The sequence below is a fragment of the Ammodytes marinus genome (assembly GCF_949987685.1).
Source record: "Ammodytes marinus genome assembly, chromosome: 19".
NCBI classification, from domain to species: Eukaryota; Metazoa; Chordata; class Actinopteri; order Uranoscopiformes; family Ammodytidae; genus Ammodytes; species Ammodytes marinus.
Genome location: NC_137223.1, coordinates 7,083,661 through 7,098,666, shown reverse-complemented (window position 1 = coordinate 7,098,666; position 15,006 = coordinate 7,083,661). Strand labels below are relative to the sequence as shown.

The 15,006-nt window shown below is 43.3% G+C and overlaps 1 protein-coding gene across 1 annotated transcript in view; it reads left to right on the top strand.

The window, feature by feature from the left end:
• Positions 1-15,006, top strand: part of tulp4a (TUB like protein 4a) — a 28,587-nt gene that overhangs the window by 6,780 nt on the left and 6,801 nt on the right. Inside the window, exons 3-9 of the mRNA XM_080047686.1 lie at positions 7,774-7,902; positions 9,118-9,279; positions 10,093-10,273; positions 13,146-13,253; positions 13,395-13,561; positions 14,132-14,356; positions 14,586-14,820. Coding sequence (XP_079903812.1) covers positions 7,774-7,902; positions 9,118-9,279; positions 10,093-10,273; positions 13,146-13,253; positions 13,395-13,561; positions 14,132-14,356; positions 14,586-14,820 — 1,207 coding nt within the window. The remainder of the gene's footprint in view (positions 1-7,773; positions 7,903-9,117; positions 9,280-10,092; positions 10,274-13,145; positions 13,254-13,394; positions 13,562-14,131; positions 14,357-14,585; positions 14,821-15,006) is intronic.

Sequence of the window (15,006 nt, the reverse complement as noted above, 5' to 3'; positions counted from 1 at the left end):
TAGAAATGTATAGTGAATTTGGCACACGCGTCCTCATTGCATTGCTGCAGCATCCTTGGGCCGTAGGTGTGTGTTTGCTGCAGTAAATAGTTGCTCGCAGTTAGAAAGCAGCAAGGTGTGACTCCTCTTTCTTGAGCATGGACCTTGTTTGATAAACTAGAACATAAAGTGACTAGCTCATGGGAAGGAACGTTTTTCACGTTGGTTGCTTAAAGGTGAAGTAAGCGGTTTATTTATGTTAATATAAGTGTAAAATCGCTCTTTATTCATACAGTGATCACTTACATAATGTGCGCGTTTCATAAAGCCGATCCCTCAGTCAGCTGCTTTGCATGTAATCGGCATAAAAATTTCGGGATACTCCAATAAGTTTATATCCAATCAGAAGAGAGAACGCTTCAAACCGACACCTGTCTCACTCATATATACTAAATACACTCCATGGTCTCGCTGCCGGTGCACGCCAGAGCAACAGATGGGTGACTGTGTATGCGCCTACAATGGCGGAGCAGGTAAAAATCCTTCCCAATGTCTGTTTTCATGGTTTTTATCATGTTTTATCACACTTATGGATCTGAGATTATGCTAGATAACTTGCTGCTTGAAGACCGCAGTGCATTAATGTGGTAACTTAGGGACGAGTGAGGGGGCTGCTAACTGCAGTAACTGACAGGAAGTTAGCTAAAAGAACCATTCCGCTTACAGCACCTTCTAAAGCTGGGGTATATGATTTCTGATTGGTCAAAGTTAACATGAGCTGTACACCAACTCAGAGCGAGGCTCCGATTCTCTGTTCTTATTGGCTGTTGGGACTGTCCATTCACTTTGGCACGACTTTGTTGGTGTAGAGCGTGTCAGGGAGGGACCAAAGAGAACAAGTGGAGCTAATGGTAATGTCACAGCATTCTTTCAAAAAGCACTCGAGTATGGTTTGTTGTGCTTCTTGTTTCAGTCTGTTGTCCTTCTCATTTGGTCCGTGCACTCTTCTACTAATGCAACTAATCGTAATGGATGAGAGGGAATAAATCACTCTTACATGAACCCCGCTGCTGTGAGTCCCTCCCTGCCTCTCGTGCTGTGTGAGGTCTTCATGCGCTAAAAGTTGTTTCCTGGCAAAGCCTAATAAATACATGTGTTTATATCAGAGGGCCTGTGCAAAACCCAGCACTGATCTGGGACCCGGCACAGCTCTTTTTTTTTAAATGGACAGGAGGAAGAAGAGGATACTGGATGGCTTTTGTTCAGGCCTAATGGGGACCACACTGATGGATCGCTAGGCAGTATGCATCATTTTTTTCCCTGCAATTCAAGCTGAAGAAGATTAGAGTTTAGTCATGACTTTAAATGGGCTTTGCTGCATTTCTGCCTGGTGTTTTTCCTCAGTGTCACCCATCTCAGCTTCTTGGTCTTGTTATATTGTCTCAGTGCTTCCTTCCTCAGCACCACAGTTTCCCATCCTCCGTCATGATCACCTCCCCTGTTCTAGTCACTGTTCAAACCTCTTCCTCTTGAGTACCTTATTATTCTGCCCTCTTGACTTTTTAGAAGCCCTGATTACGATTTGAAGACCACACAAACCATTCCCTGCATTAAAATGATCTCACCAAATGGGCTCAGTGAGAATGGCTTAAGTGTGCTAATCCATCCTTGGAGAGGACTGTTGCACAACACTCTGGTCCCCTGCGTCCACCCATCCAGGTGTATCTGTCTGCTCACTACAAAAGAGGGTGCACTTTGTGTTAGTTATGCTTTTTGCAGGATTACAGCTCCTCAGCGGTTAAAACAAACACATTTTATTTCTAGACTGCTCATCTCATGCATGTCTTTTTGTACTCCATACAAACCTCCATATGAAACATTTCCCCATTGACATGTTGATAGAATCATGTATACACTTCATAGTGTCCTATTCAATACAACTATTAGGCAGCCTTTATAATATTAATAATTGATAGGATTTATATAGCGCTTTACTAGACAGTCAAAGACGTGTCATGTAGGTATGTGTATGTAATATACGTGGGCAAAATAGTGTTTTTCCTTTTTTGTTGTGACAAAGCAATCTTAAACTATATCATTTTTATACAACACACAAAAAATCCTTTGTGCTGGAGACAAGTGTCCCATGTCCTCAAGACTGCACCACTTTGACACTGCACTGTCACAGTGTCCTCTGACTTCTGCTGACTCCAATGCAACCTAAAGCTGTCCCTTGATTTGATTTGGTCTTCTCACTTTAGTTGCTAGGGTCAGCTGCTCAGCTCCCAGTCTCTAAAGTCCCAGCAAGACGCCAGCAGGGCTGCAATGACAAAGACAAGGCACTGCAGGAGTGAAGATGGTGCCAACAGGGCAAACCGATCCACGGAGGACGCCATTACCATAGCGCTCCACACCGCGCTGAGTCACCTGGAGCACCGGGAGAGCTATGTCAGAATGCTCTTCCTGGATTTCAGCTCAGCCTTCAACTACATCCTGCCGGAGATCCTGGTCCAGAAGCTCTCACACCTGGGCCTCTCCGACCCCATCTGCCTTTGGATTAAGGACTTCCTATCTGATCGTCCACAGTCTGTCAGACTCGGCCCACACCTATCCAGCACCATCACACTCAGCACCGGCTCCCCACAAGGATGCGTGCTGAGTCCCCTCCTCTTCACTCTCTACACTCACGACTGCTCTCCGACCCATCTCTCAAACAGCATCATAAAGTTCGCGGATGATACCACCGTAGTCGGGCTCATATCAGCTGGCGACGAGTCTGACTACAGAGATGAGGTCAACAGACTGACAGCATGGTGTTCAGTCAACAACCTCAAACTGAACACCACCAAAACAAAGGAAATTATTCTGGACTTCAGAAAGGGCAGAGCGGTCCCGACCCCACTGCACATTAATGGGGACTTAGTGGAAAGAGTCCACTCCATCAGGTTCCTGGGCGTGCAGATCTCCGATGACTTCTCCTGGACTGTCAACACCACGGCGGTGGTGAAGAAGGCTCAGCAGCGTCTCCATTTCCTGAGAGTGCTCAGGAGGAACAACCTGGAGGAGAGGCTGCTGGTGACCTTCTACAGCGCCACCATAGAGAGCATCCTGACCTACTGCATCACAGCGTGGTTTGCAGGGTGCTCTGCAGCAGACAGGAGAGCGCTGCAGAGGGTCATCAACACAGCCCAGAAGATCACCGGCTGCACTCTGCCTAGCCTGGAGACTATTGCCAGCTCTCGCTACCGCAGCAGAGCTGGAAACATCATCAAAGACTCCTCCCACCCCGCTAACCACCTGTTTGACATGTTACCCTCCGGCAGGCGGTACAGGTCACATAGAGCCAGGACAAGCAGGCTCAGGGACAGCTTCTTCCCCAGAGCCATCACAGAGACAAATAACATGATGAAACAAAAATAGGACTACCTGCACACTGATACACATACTGATCATATTGATCATACAACTGCCGCATACTGTAAACATTTTCAATCATATTGATCATACAAACTGCTATACTGTGAATATTTCACAATCATTTAAGTGCAATACCAATAACATTTTCTCCCTGGTTGACCTGCCATTTTTGTTATTTATTTATTTGTTTGCTTACATAGGTTTGCTGCAGATTCTGTTATTTATGCAGTTATAGATATATACATAGTTTCTTTTTCAATAGTTATATAGTTATAGTTTTATAGTTATAGATATATATATAGTTTCTTTCTTTATATAGTTACAATTTAAATAGGATAGATATATAAATATAGTCTCTTTTTTGTATATAGCTTAACAATATTTCCTTATCTTCTGTTCTAAAATGTTTATTTATATTTATATTGCATGCTGATTGCACCAGAGGAGTGGCACTCAAATTTCATTGTACAACATACAATGACAATAAAGGCTATTCTATTCTATTCTATTCTATTCTATTCTATTCTATTCTATTCTATAACTGCCCAAACAGAAGTTGTCAATGACCAAGCACTGGCCAAAGGGCAGAGCTAAAGTGGTCTGAAATATGTAGTCTCTTCTTACCTAGATATTGGTTGGGACGGGATGAAGACGGAATTGAAAACATGTGGTTGGCTTGCAGTTTTCAACACTTTACCTTTAAACTGTCGAAGTGTGTTTGTTTGTTATATCTACAGCTGGGTATCTAAGTTCAACACTTCTTTGGTACCGCCCAAATTCCTCCATATCATTGAGTATTGAAAAATTTCTTTATTTTGCACTGACAACAATTTGTTGTCTCATTGTATTGTTTACATTTGGTTCCTTTCTCGCTTGCTATTTTGTTGAATCTGCAGTGGCTCGGGAGATCTGGCATTTGTGGTAACTTGAGGCAGATAGTCGGATTACTAGTTAGCTTATGTTAAGATGTATTCTTTTATATAATGTATAAATGCTAAGGAGCTGGAATAATAAAAAGTTTTTTATTTTTACCATAATGTGTAATGTTATCCCGATAAAACATCATTTAATTTGCCATCAAAAAAAAGGAAGTGGTACCGTAGTCAAGGTATCTGTATCGATAACTAAAATGTTGCAGGACGATACCAGCCCTTGTTAAATCTCAATCACACACTGCAGTGATTAATTATTTCAGTATATGCCTTTTGACCATGCCAACACATGACAATGAAGATTGTGTTTTGCATACTGTGCATGTGCCTTCTTCTGTCAGTGATCCGTCTGGCCCCTCACTGTCCTGTGGCTTCTCGTGTGTCCGTCTCCATGTGACGTCTGATCTCCCAGATCGCTGCGTCACAGCGAGGTGCTCAGCTGTCCCACTCGCGGGATGTCTGACCAGCTCACACTAATCTCCGAGTCCACACTGAGCTAAATTTACACACACACGCACACACACACACGCACACGCACACAGAGATTATTGTCAACTTTATGGGGCTGCAGATAAGTGTGCACACATGCGAGAAACAGCATGTGTAAACCCTGTCCTTATTTCTTCTGTTTACATTTATGTGTTGGTGTGTGCACATTTAATGAATCGTGTCATCGTGTACACACTCTGAACTCCAAACTAAACCTGTAGAGGTGGCAGCAAGTGCACAAGTGGAGTAACAACATGGATTTATATTCCCACAATGACATCATCGAGCAAGGAAATGTGTTATCTTTGACAATACTGCCACGAAGCTTGTCAGCTCTGCATAAGCACTGCTGCATCAGGTGACCGCTGTGGCTGAATGATTGATGGCAGGCTGTTTTTAATGGTCAGTGAATATGGTCAGCTCAGTCATAATGACATACAAGAGACCATAGCCACAATTGGGTCCTCTTCCCTTTGGCCTGCCAGCTGAGACACCCTATAGAGCACCATAAAGATGTACACCACTGGGAGAGGGAGTGAAAACACGTAACTCTGGCTCACTGGACACCTTATTGCTGAGGTAGCAGGGCCGGGTGAGCGATGAATTCTACCATATGCTTACACTGGAGGGTTGCACATGGTGCTTTCACATAAACATGTTTGTATCAGAGAAATCCCCTTTGTATTCACCTAGGACACCCTGTGTTTAATCACTTCAGACTTTTTGCAGTACACAAGACGGTAACCAATAGGGAATCATTGGGAAACCCTGCAGAATAGGTTGGATTGCTAACTGGACTTGGCATTGCTACTGTACTGAAAATCTTCAACTGGAACATTTGAAAAGGATTTACATCTGCCCCTGTATGGACTTTTTTGGAGCATTGCTTATATACAACATGATGCATTAAAAGTTTGCCAGTGTTTAACTTACCTAAGTGAATAGCCATCTGGGATTTCAACAACAATATACAGTTGCTTACTACTCCAGCCTGGCATCCGACCTGCAGTGCAGCTGTTCTGGTTTTGCTTTGTCCTCCACATATAACCCCAATTGTGGTTTATTAGGCTGATGGTCTCCTCCTCAAGAAAACAAGCTAAAAATACATTAAAAAAACAAAACAAAAACAAAACTGGGGCAAATCTCACATGGCACCCGGCAGGGTAAGTGGCACCAAGGGGGCAGACACCTCAGTCCCTGATGTGCTGAAGCACTGGGCTCCATATGTCAAGGAACTTCTGGGAGTTGCCAGACAGTTCAAATCTCAGCCTCTCTACGCGTAAAATGCCCATTAGTTCCCTTAACCAATTGTCAAACTGAGGGGCTAAGTCAGATTTCCACAATTTAAGGATGCATCTCTTGGCAATTACCATGCCGTAAACCGTGATTGTGCGAGCGTTATGGTCCAGATTTTCCAAGGCATGAGAATGTCCGAACAGAGCGGTTTCAGGATCAGGAGTCAAGGAAACATTTAAAACCTTAGAATACCATTGAAATACAAGACACCAAAAGTTGTAAAGATTTGGACATTCCCAAAAGGTCTCCTCTTTTCTTAAGCTTGTCAAAACTCAGAATACTCCGCTCTGTACTTTTAAGATTCAATATTTCCTTCTTAAGATTTGTGTAAAACAATTCTAAGTTGAGTTTTGGTGTTAATGCAGATGTAACTAACCAAGTGGCTTTGGAGTAAGAAGACACAGTTGATTACACAGACGTATAAAGAATGATTGACTGTTCTGTAACTTTCTCTTCTCACAGTAAAGTAATATGAAATAGTTTTAACACATAGTTAATGACACTTGTTCCACAGGACCATGGCTGGATGTGTGTTTGGGAGGAGGAAGGTGATGGTGTTTTTTTTTAGGGATGGGGAAAGGAGCAAGCCTGGCTGGCTTATCCAACCCTCGGCCACTGATCTGTCAGACTTGCACTCAGAGAGCGTAAGCCTCGCTAAAACCAGCCGTGTGTTTTGTGTTTGAGCCTGTACAGCCCACGTGCCTCACTCAGCCAGAGTGGAGCGGCTCCCTGCTTAGGATTATTCCCCTGGGAATAGGCTGAGTCACGCTACACAGGACCAGACACATAGAGAGGAGGGTGACTGACTGGATGGACATTGTAATCTGTGGCTTTTAAGATGGGTGATGCCGAAGAAGAAAAGACACTATGAACAGTTTGTCTTGTGATAACCACCTTCCTCCTCTGCCACTCATTCCTAATAATGATCCGTCTCTATGCCCCACTGACTTCTGGGTAAATACAGACACCCATTGACCTGTCATTCATTGCTTTTAGAATCTCTTCAGTTAACTATATGTTGGTATAATCATTCACGCCGGCCTCAGGGCATTCAGTGTCTCCCTTCTATTTGGACAAACTAAATGTTTTGTGTTCAGATTAGGTTTCAAGTCAAACCGGAAACATAACCTTTGCATTGAAACCAACTGGCTATCTAATCGTATAGTATGAACTTCCAAACGAAAGGAAGAACACTCAGCATTCAGCAATGTCTGTCGGAAGGGAAGTGTGGTCTAGTTAGACAATGCTGACAAGAGACGGAATAATTTAATCTCATTGTCTGTGAAATTCAGGATATTAGCAGCTCCTTTGTGACTCTTTCGAAATGAGGTTAACCCACTTTGTGATATATTTTCATCTGGTTTGATGCTAAATTTAACTCATGTGGGAACTAGGATTTCTTCTATCTGCAGTTCAGGCATTTCAGCTGACTTGCAGTGAGTTTGCGCGCAATGGGTACAAAGTTATGATCAAGGCCACTGTGAAAAGGCACTGAGAATGTTGGTCATCTCTCATTATCTCATGTAGTTAAGGTGGCAAAGCAGTGTCCCAGGAGAGCCACTTATTTCACTACAGAACATCTACCGGGTCACACAGACAATGGCCGTCATATGGACACAGGACAGCCGTTCTGATCTTCTTTTTGTCCTTGTCTTTTCAGGTGGTTTTGGTGCGGTGGAATGAGCCCTTCCAGAAACTGGCCACCTGTGATACGGACGGAGGGATCTTTGTCTGGATCCAGTATGAAGGCCGCTGGTCTGTGGAGCTGGTCAATGATCGTGGAGCGCAGGTAACAACAACGACACAGAAATGGCACATGAGTAACATCAATAATACAAGGAGCGTTTTTTACTCAGGCTTGTTGTGATGTACTAAAAAATGGAAGTGCGTATAAATAGCTGGTACAAGCTAAAAGTAGAACAGCAAATGGGACCGGAAACAGGCATCGGCAAAAACAAACATTTCAAACAGAAAAAAGTAGGGGATTTGGTCTGGACATGAATGTAATGAATGTCAATCACATACACCCGTACAGAGAGTTAAGATATCACGTCATACTTGCACATTTCTTCCATATTTCAATTGACCAAGACACGTGCCTCTGTCTCTAACATTCCCCAACTGGATTAAACACTCCCTGACGTTGCTGAATTAATAATGTAAATGCCAAGCGAACATACGATCCATCGATCACTGTCAACGGCTGAGCGGAGTCTAACACAGCCTGATAGCATCTTATCTTTTTATGATGAAATTAGACGGTAGATGACAGTCTAAAAAAAAAAAAAAAATTACTTTAATCTGTGGTATTTTGACAGTACCGTTCAATGTTTGTACTGGGTTTTAACCAAACGTTTGAAAATAACGAGTCTAAGTCACAAATGTAAACGCCTCACTACTGTCTCCTAGAGGCCGTGCTCCTTTTCACAATTTCAAAGTGTTTGAAAAGACTTTGTCATCATGCGAGAGCTGCTAGTAAAAAGAGTACCAGGGCATCTAAAGACCGCTTTGTCATTCATGCTGGTAATTGGACATATAATGTTTTTTTACAGTGTTTACTTTTGGGATTTAGTTTGATAATTAAATGCCAAAAAATTGTGGGGAAGCTTTATTTCCCCAGAGCCCAATATGGAATCCCCTATCCGAACAAGAGACCAATACCCAAAGATAATCCAACTACTATTACCATGTTGGACCAAAAAAATGTGGCAATCATCACTATTGAAATCACATAATGGTCAGAATCATTGCTGTCAACATGACTTACGCTATCAATTAACAAAATTGTTTCCAATTCATTTTCGGTTGATTGACTTATCAATTCGTCAAGTATCTGCTTGCCTTTACAGCAACAACAGGGCATGAGAGTGTACATAACTGTTGGCTATTTACAAGGGGGGATTTTTCTGATTACTGGCTGTGCTTTTAAATAATCATGCTCACATAAGCTTTCATTATCACCATCATCATTTTATCCTTAACTAATGTGTCCGGTGCCCTGTAGGTGAGTGACTTTACCTGGTCCCACGATGGCACCCAAGCTCTTATCTCTTACCGCGATGGCTTCGTCCTGGTGGGGTCAGTCAGCGGGCAGAGGCACTGGTCCTCCGAGATCAACCTCGAAAGCCAGATAACCTGCGGTATCTGGACCCCTGATGACCAGCAGGTAACGCACACAGACGCACACCCGGAGACACACACACGCGTGCGCGCGCGCCCAGACGCACACAGGGTCACAGTCAGTCACACGCACACACACACACACACACACACACACACACACACACACACACACACACACACACACACACACACACACACACACACACACACACACACACACACACACACACAGAGCCAGGTCTCTGGTCCACCGAGATCAACCTCGAAAGACAGATAATCTACTGTATCACACAGGGTCACAGTCGCACACACACGCACGCACGCACGCATGTATGCACGCACCCACACACACACACACAGTGTGATGGGTTTGAAGCTTCCACTTGGCACGCCACCACCCTTTGAATGCTTATAGATGTCGGAGTTGTCGGTTTTCATTGCCACTTTTAGTATGTGGACTTGTCACTTAGAACACAGAGACACAGGCCAAGAAGGAGATCATCTGTGAGTGACGGCAAGCATCCTCTGTTTTGAATGTGTCGTGGCTACGTTTTTACTTTCATGCTGTTAAGTTGTCAGCTAAGGTTGGACACTTCATATACAGTATTTGTCTCTGTCTTTGTACGTCTCTTTCATCTGATTTATGTCTATTCCTCTATTTAGTTGTTGTCCACCTTGATAACCATTTCTTTTCATTTCCTCTGCTCACTATCTGTCATCTCCTTGGCTATTTCTAAGCGTGCCTCCCTCCCTTTACATATTTGCTCTCCTATCTTTGTGTTCACGAAAGAATGTCTTGTCATTTCTTTCCTCTTCCTCCTTCTTGCTAATAACCCTGGATACCATTTGTCCCTAGGTGTTGTTTGGTACTGCAGATGGACAGGTGATTGTGATGGATTGCCATGGGCGCATGCTGGCCCACATTCTGCTGCACGAGTCGGATGGCATCGTCAGCATGTCCTGGAACTATCCCAGTTTCCTGGTGGAGGACAGCAGTGAGAGTGACACGGACTCTGACGACTACGCCCCAGCCCAAGGTGAGCTGCTCAGGGTGTCACTTGAACACAATGCTCTCTGGGTCCTTGAGGTACATTGACACACTGCAAAACGCCGCTGAAATATCACCCATTGTAGATATAATGTAAGTGTGTCATCTGCAGTAGAATTGGAGGGCGAGTGTAGATGAACCTAATAAGGAGCTGTGCCTGTAGGGAGTACAGTGCAGAGGTAGAGTAGTCCAGCTGTTTCATACGTCGTTCCGTCTGTGTAGTGACGTGGGAACATCTGTGAGATCCTAACTCCTCCCCCCCTTTCACCTCCCATAGTTTACTGCTCCATTAATTCATCCTCACACTCTTAGTCCAAAGGGAAGGGAAAGACTTTAAACTAGGGGGGCATAGAAGTAATGGCTGCTGGGTTTGCCCTGTAATATAATTTCTATCCTTAGTCACACTGGTATTCTCATGAATATTTTAGATGTGGGAAGAGGTGTACACGGACACATAAACCATGCCTGGATCTGCTGTCAAGTCATTAGTTCACTATAAAGATCACATTATTTATGAATGAGATGCAAAAGAGAGAAAGAATAATTGATCAATTAACGAATCATGAAAGTCAACAGATCACGGAACGTGTTCAGCTCTGTGCTTCTGAGCTACATGTTTAAATAGATCCCCAATGTGTGGGGAAAGATGGAGGGCAGGAAGGTAAGGAGAAGCGAGGCGAAAGAGCTCCTGACATTGGGCTGACGTGGCCACTGCTGCCTCCTGTTTTCTCTCAATGGTGCAGTAGCTGTTGTCGTAACTGCAGCAGATGTCAGATGTGTAAAAGTGTGCGTCACTGCTACACTCCATGTGCGGAGTAGACAGTAAGTATCTAAGTGAAAGCCTGTGTATCGTCTTGAATTAAGGTGCAAGAAGCTTCTCTTTGAAATGTACAGAAAACTCAAGCCCTGTTTACCAGTCTATAGCTTGGGAGAAAAATTTTTAAAAACCGTAACGAGCCTTTTTTAGGATGAATTGATTGAAAAAGCAGATGGATAGTTACAAGATAAACGCATACTCCACAAGTATTCCTCCGAAGTTTTCCTCCAATTAACATTCAGATGATTCAAATATATGTGTGTTTATCTATCCAGCTATATATTGGCTTCCTGTGCAGACAGCCTACACATGTATACAATGGTAGAACATGAGAACAGTCAATACTGAGCCTGAAAAAGTTTCTGTTGGGTCCGCTGTCTAATGACCATCCTGCTGCTTTCACTGTCTACCACAGCCCACGTAACAATCTCATTTTTAATGGTTCCTGTTTTGTCATATTTTTGCCTCCTTTCTCATGACCTTAATCAGTCCCAGTTGCTATGGCTTTAATGGTGAGGGTCCATCCTCCTTTTCCTACCGTGCTCCTCTCCCCAGCCCCAGCCCCCCTTTCCCTTCACCGTGGGCCAAGTGGTTACGCTGAAAAGTGCTTGCCTTAGCTGGAACACTGATTATGCTCTAACTCACTAATTAAACCAGTCAGTAGTAATTGATTGGCCCTGATAGAAATTATCTCTCAAGTCCACAACCTGACTGAGTCACTGGCCAATCTCTTCCTCTGCCTGCCCAGATATATGATAATGACCCATTGTCATTGCTCTGCACAGCACAACCCACTGCATTCGTTCAACATCATATCTGTTCAACCCATTGAAATCTGATTTCTTAAGGGAAGTAGAAACTGATTTATTTTGGGCTGAAATTTAAAAGCAGCGGACGGTGAATATTTAGTTGTTATATGTTGGTATTTGGGTCATTGCAGGACTATGTGACAGACTGAAAGACGTTTTAATGGAAAACCTATTTGTGGTTGTGTGACTATATTTATAAATTTTTTAGAATGCTATTGTTTGGACAAATACTGTATTATTTGTGAATAGGACACAGTAAAACTCCACTGGAAATGAATGGAACTGTCCTTTCCTCTCTCATAACAGCCCCCAACTACCTCTACAGTAAACGCAGACTGCCTCACAAATAAGCACACACACTTTTATGGCCCACTCTATAAATGCATATTAATCATCTCATCCCGGGCAGGTCGCAGTTATGAAACCTCATTGATGGCTGAACTAACATTTCTTTTCACTATTGATTAATCTTCATATTATTTTCCAGATTAATTGTTTGGACTATAAAAGGTCAAGAAAAGTAGACATCACAGGTTCTTAAAGCCCAAGTGATGCAATCCAACTTGTTTTGTCCAACCAGAACTCCAAAAAAAGGAGCAAATCCTTTTAGATTTGAACACTTATCCTCTGGTTGGGCAATAGCAATGGTATTCATTTTCATTGCCGTCATTAAAAACATCTCTCTGTGTGTTTAATGTGCGGTGCATGTTTATAATAAATGCATGAAGAGTGTGTCTCCATATCCAGCAGCTGTACCAATGCCTGTGCTTGAAGATGCTATAAAAGTGATGACAGAACATATAAAGAACTTGTCCAAAAAGGACAAAGCTATTTAGACGCGCTAATACTCGCAATGCCTCACGTGACAGCCTCTTCTGGTAAGGGATAATTTGAGAGAATATATTGCAAAACAAGTTGGTCCACACGCCAAAAAATGAAGCTGCTTCATTGTGCGTAGCATCTCATACATAAGAATGCAGCTTAAAATACTTTACAAGCGAATTCCATGCAGTGATTTTGACCCTATGAACGTGCCTTTGTAGAAATTGTTTGACATCCACACTATTGTACACTACTTTGAAAGTAAAAATAGGCAAGTTAGAGTTTTCTTCAACAGTTTGCCGTTGACACCACGTTCTTTACACTGTCTGGCCTTGTGTTGCTCTCACTCTGCCTTTCTTGTGTGCATAGACTGTACGTAATGTTGTCTCTGTTTGTCCCTTGTCTCCACTCAGTGCACAGCCAGAAACCACTGCTGACAGTCAGCTTCACCTCTGGAGACATCAGCCTGATGAACAACTACGATGACCTCTCTCCCACCCTCATCCACACCGGTCTGAAAGGTGTGTGGGTGTCTTCTCATTATTGCGTGTCCATGTGTTCCAGCAACTGTTGAATTACTTTTTCACACACACACCCATTTGTCATTTCTATCATTTGTTAATGTGCATAGCGTCATGGATCATTTTTCTCTTGTGCTGTAGATGTGGTGGTCCAGTGGTGTTCGCAGGGGGACCTCCTTGCAGTGGCAGGGATGGAGAGGACCCTCCTGTCGCCTGAGCCCTCCTGTCTTCCCCCCACCAGGAACGCTATCGTCAAGTTCTACAACGTTCAGGGTGAACACATCTACACACTGGACACACCAGCACAGGTGACCTGGCCCACAAGTAGATTACACAGTACTGAGATGACTTATGTGTGGTAATACATCAAACTAACTAATGCAATATTCTGTATTTTGCATTCTTTACCTTAATATGTATTTGAAGACTTGACACGGCACTAGCTGGAGAAAAACCTGCTAAGTGGCTGTCATCCAAGGAGAAATACTTAAAAATAGGCTTTTTATAAAGTCACAAAGTGAGGTTATTATTATAAAATGCCAGACATAAAATAAAATTATAATAATAGATTGTCTTTTGAAACAGCCAACAATTCATTGATTTTACTGTGTGGTGTTCATAGTGTTGCACCACCTGTCAAGCCTTCCGAGAAGGTTAAAAGTATTTGAAGATATGACTTAATCATCAAGGTCTGGCATAAACATTGTTATATGCTTATGCAAAGTTCAATTGGATTTTTTATCACCGGCATAACAGTCAGAAGCTTTAACAATGGCATATCTATCATGCTGAGCATTAACCTTTTGAAAAGGATAAAGGGCAGTATGTCGTTATTGTGACTAAACAATCTCCAATAAATCTTCTCCGGCCCTCTGCAGCGGCCCATCACTACACTGTGCTGGGGTCACCGGGACTCTCGGCTCTTCTTGGCTTGTGGCCCGGCGCTGTACGTGGTGCGAGTGGAGCACCGCGTTGCCAACCTGCAGCTCCTCTGCCAGCAAGGCATCGCCACGGCAGTGAAGGAAGAGAAAGACGTTGCCAAGCTCACCATGCCTTCCCGCCTCTGTTCTTACGTCACTACTGCTTTTGCCCCCACTATCAAGGTAACGCAGAACAGGAGGTGCTAGTTCCATTAAAAAAACATACAAATATATGTGAGGAGCTCCCCGTAAAAATTCACCACTTTGGCCATAGATGTCACCCTCTGAGACAACAAGTCCTATTATACTGAGAGATCAGCCTCCTCTACAAATAAGCCAAGGCAAAGTGTGAAATAAAACTGATGTGATGGCAGTGACATTAGTTACTGAACTACACTGTTTTCTCTTACAGCCCCCCATTCCAGATCCCAACAACATGCGTGATTTCGTCAGCTACCCAACAGCTGGAAATGAGCGTCTGCACTGTACCATGAAGCGTACGGAGGATAACCCAGAGGTGGGGGGACCCTGCTACACTCTGTACCTGGAATACCTAGGAGGTCTGGTGCCTATCCTCAAAGGCAGAAGAATAAGTAAACTACGTCCAGAGTTTGTCATAATGGACCCCAAGACAGATGGGAAAACAGGTAAAACTAGGCTTCCTTCATTCTTTCCTAAATGGTTACATTTTCATACCAGTTCAGTGTAAGATGATGCATTTCTCCCATGTACTTGTTTGATGAGTTGTTACTGCCCTCTGTGTTGCTAACCTAGATCTGGATGGCTGGTGAGAAACTAAAAAAAGTTTTCTTTTATTATACTACACAAAATTT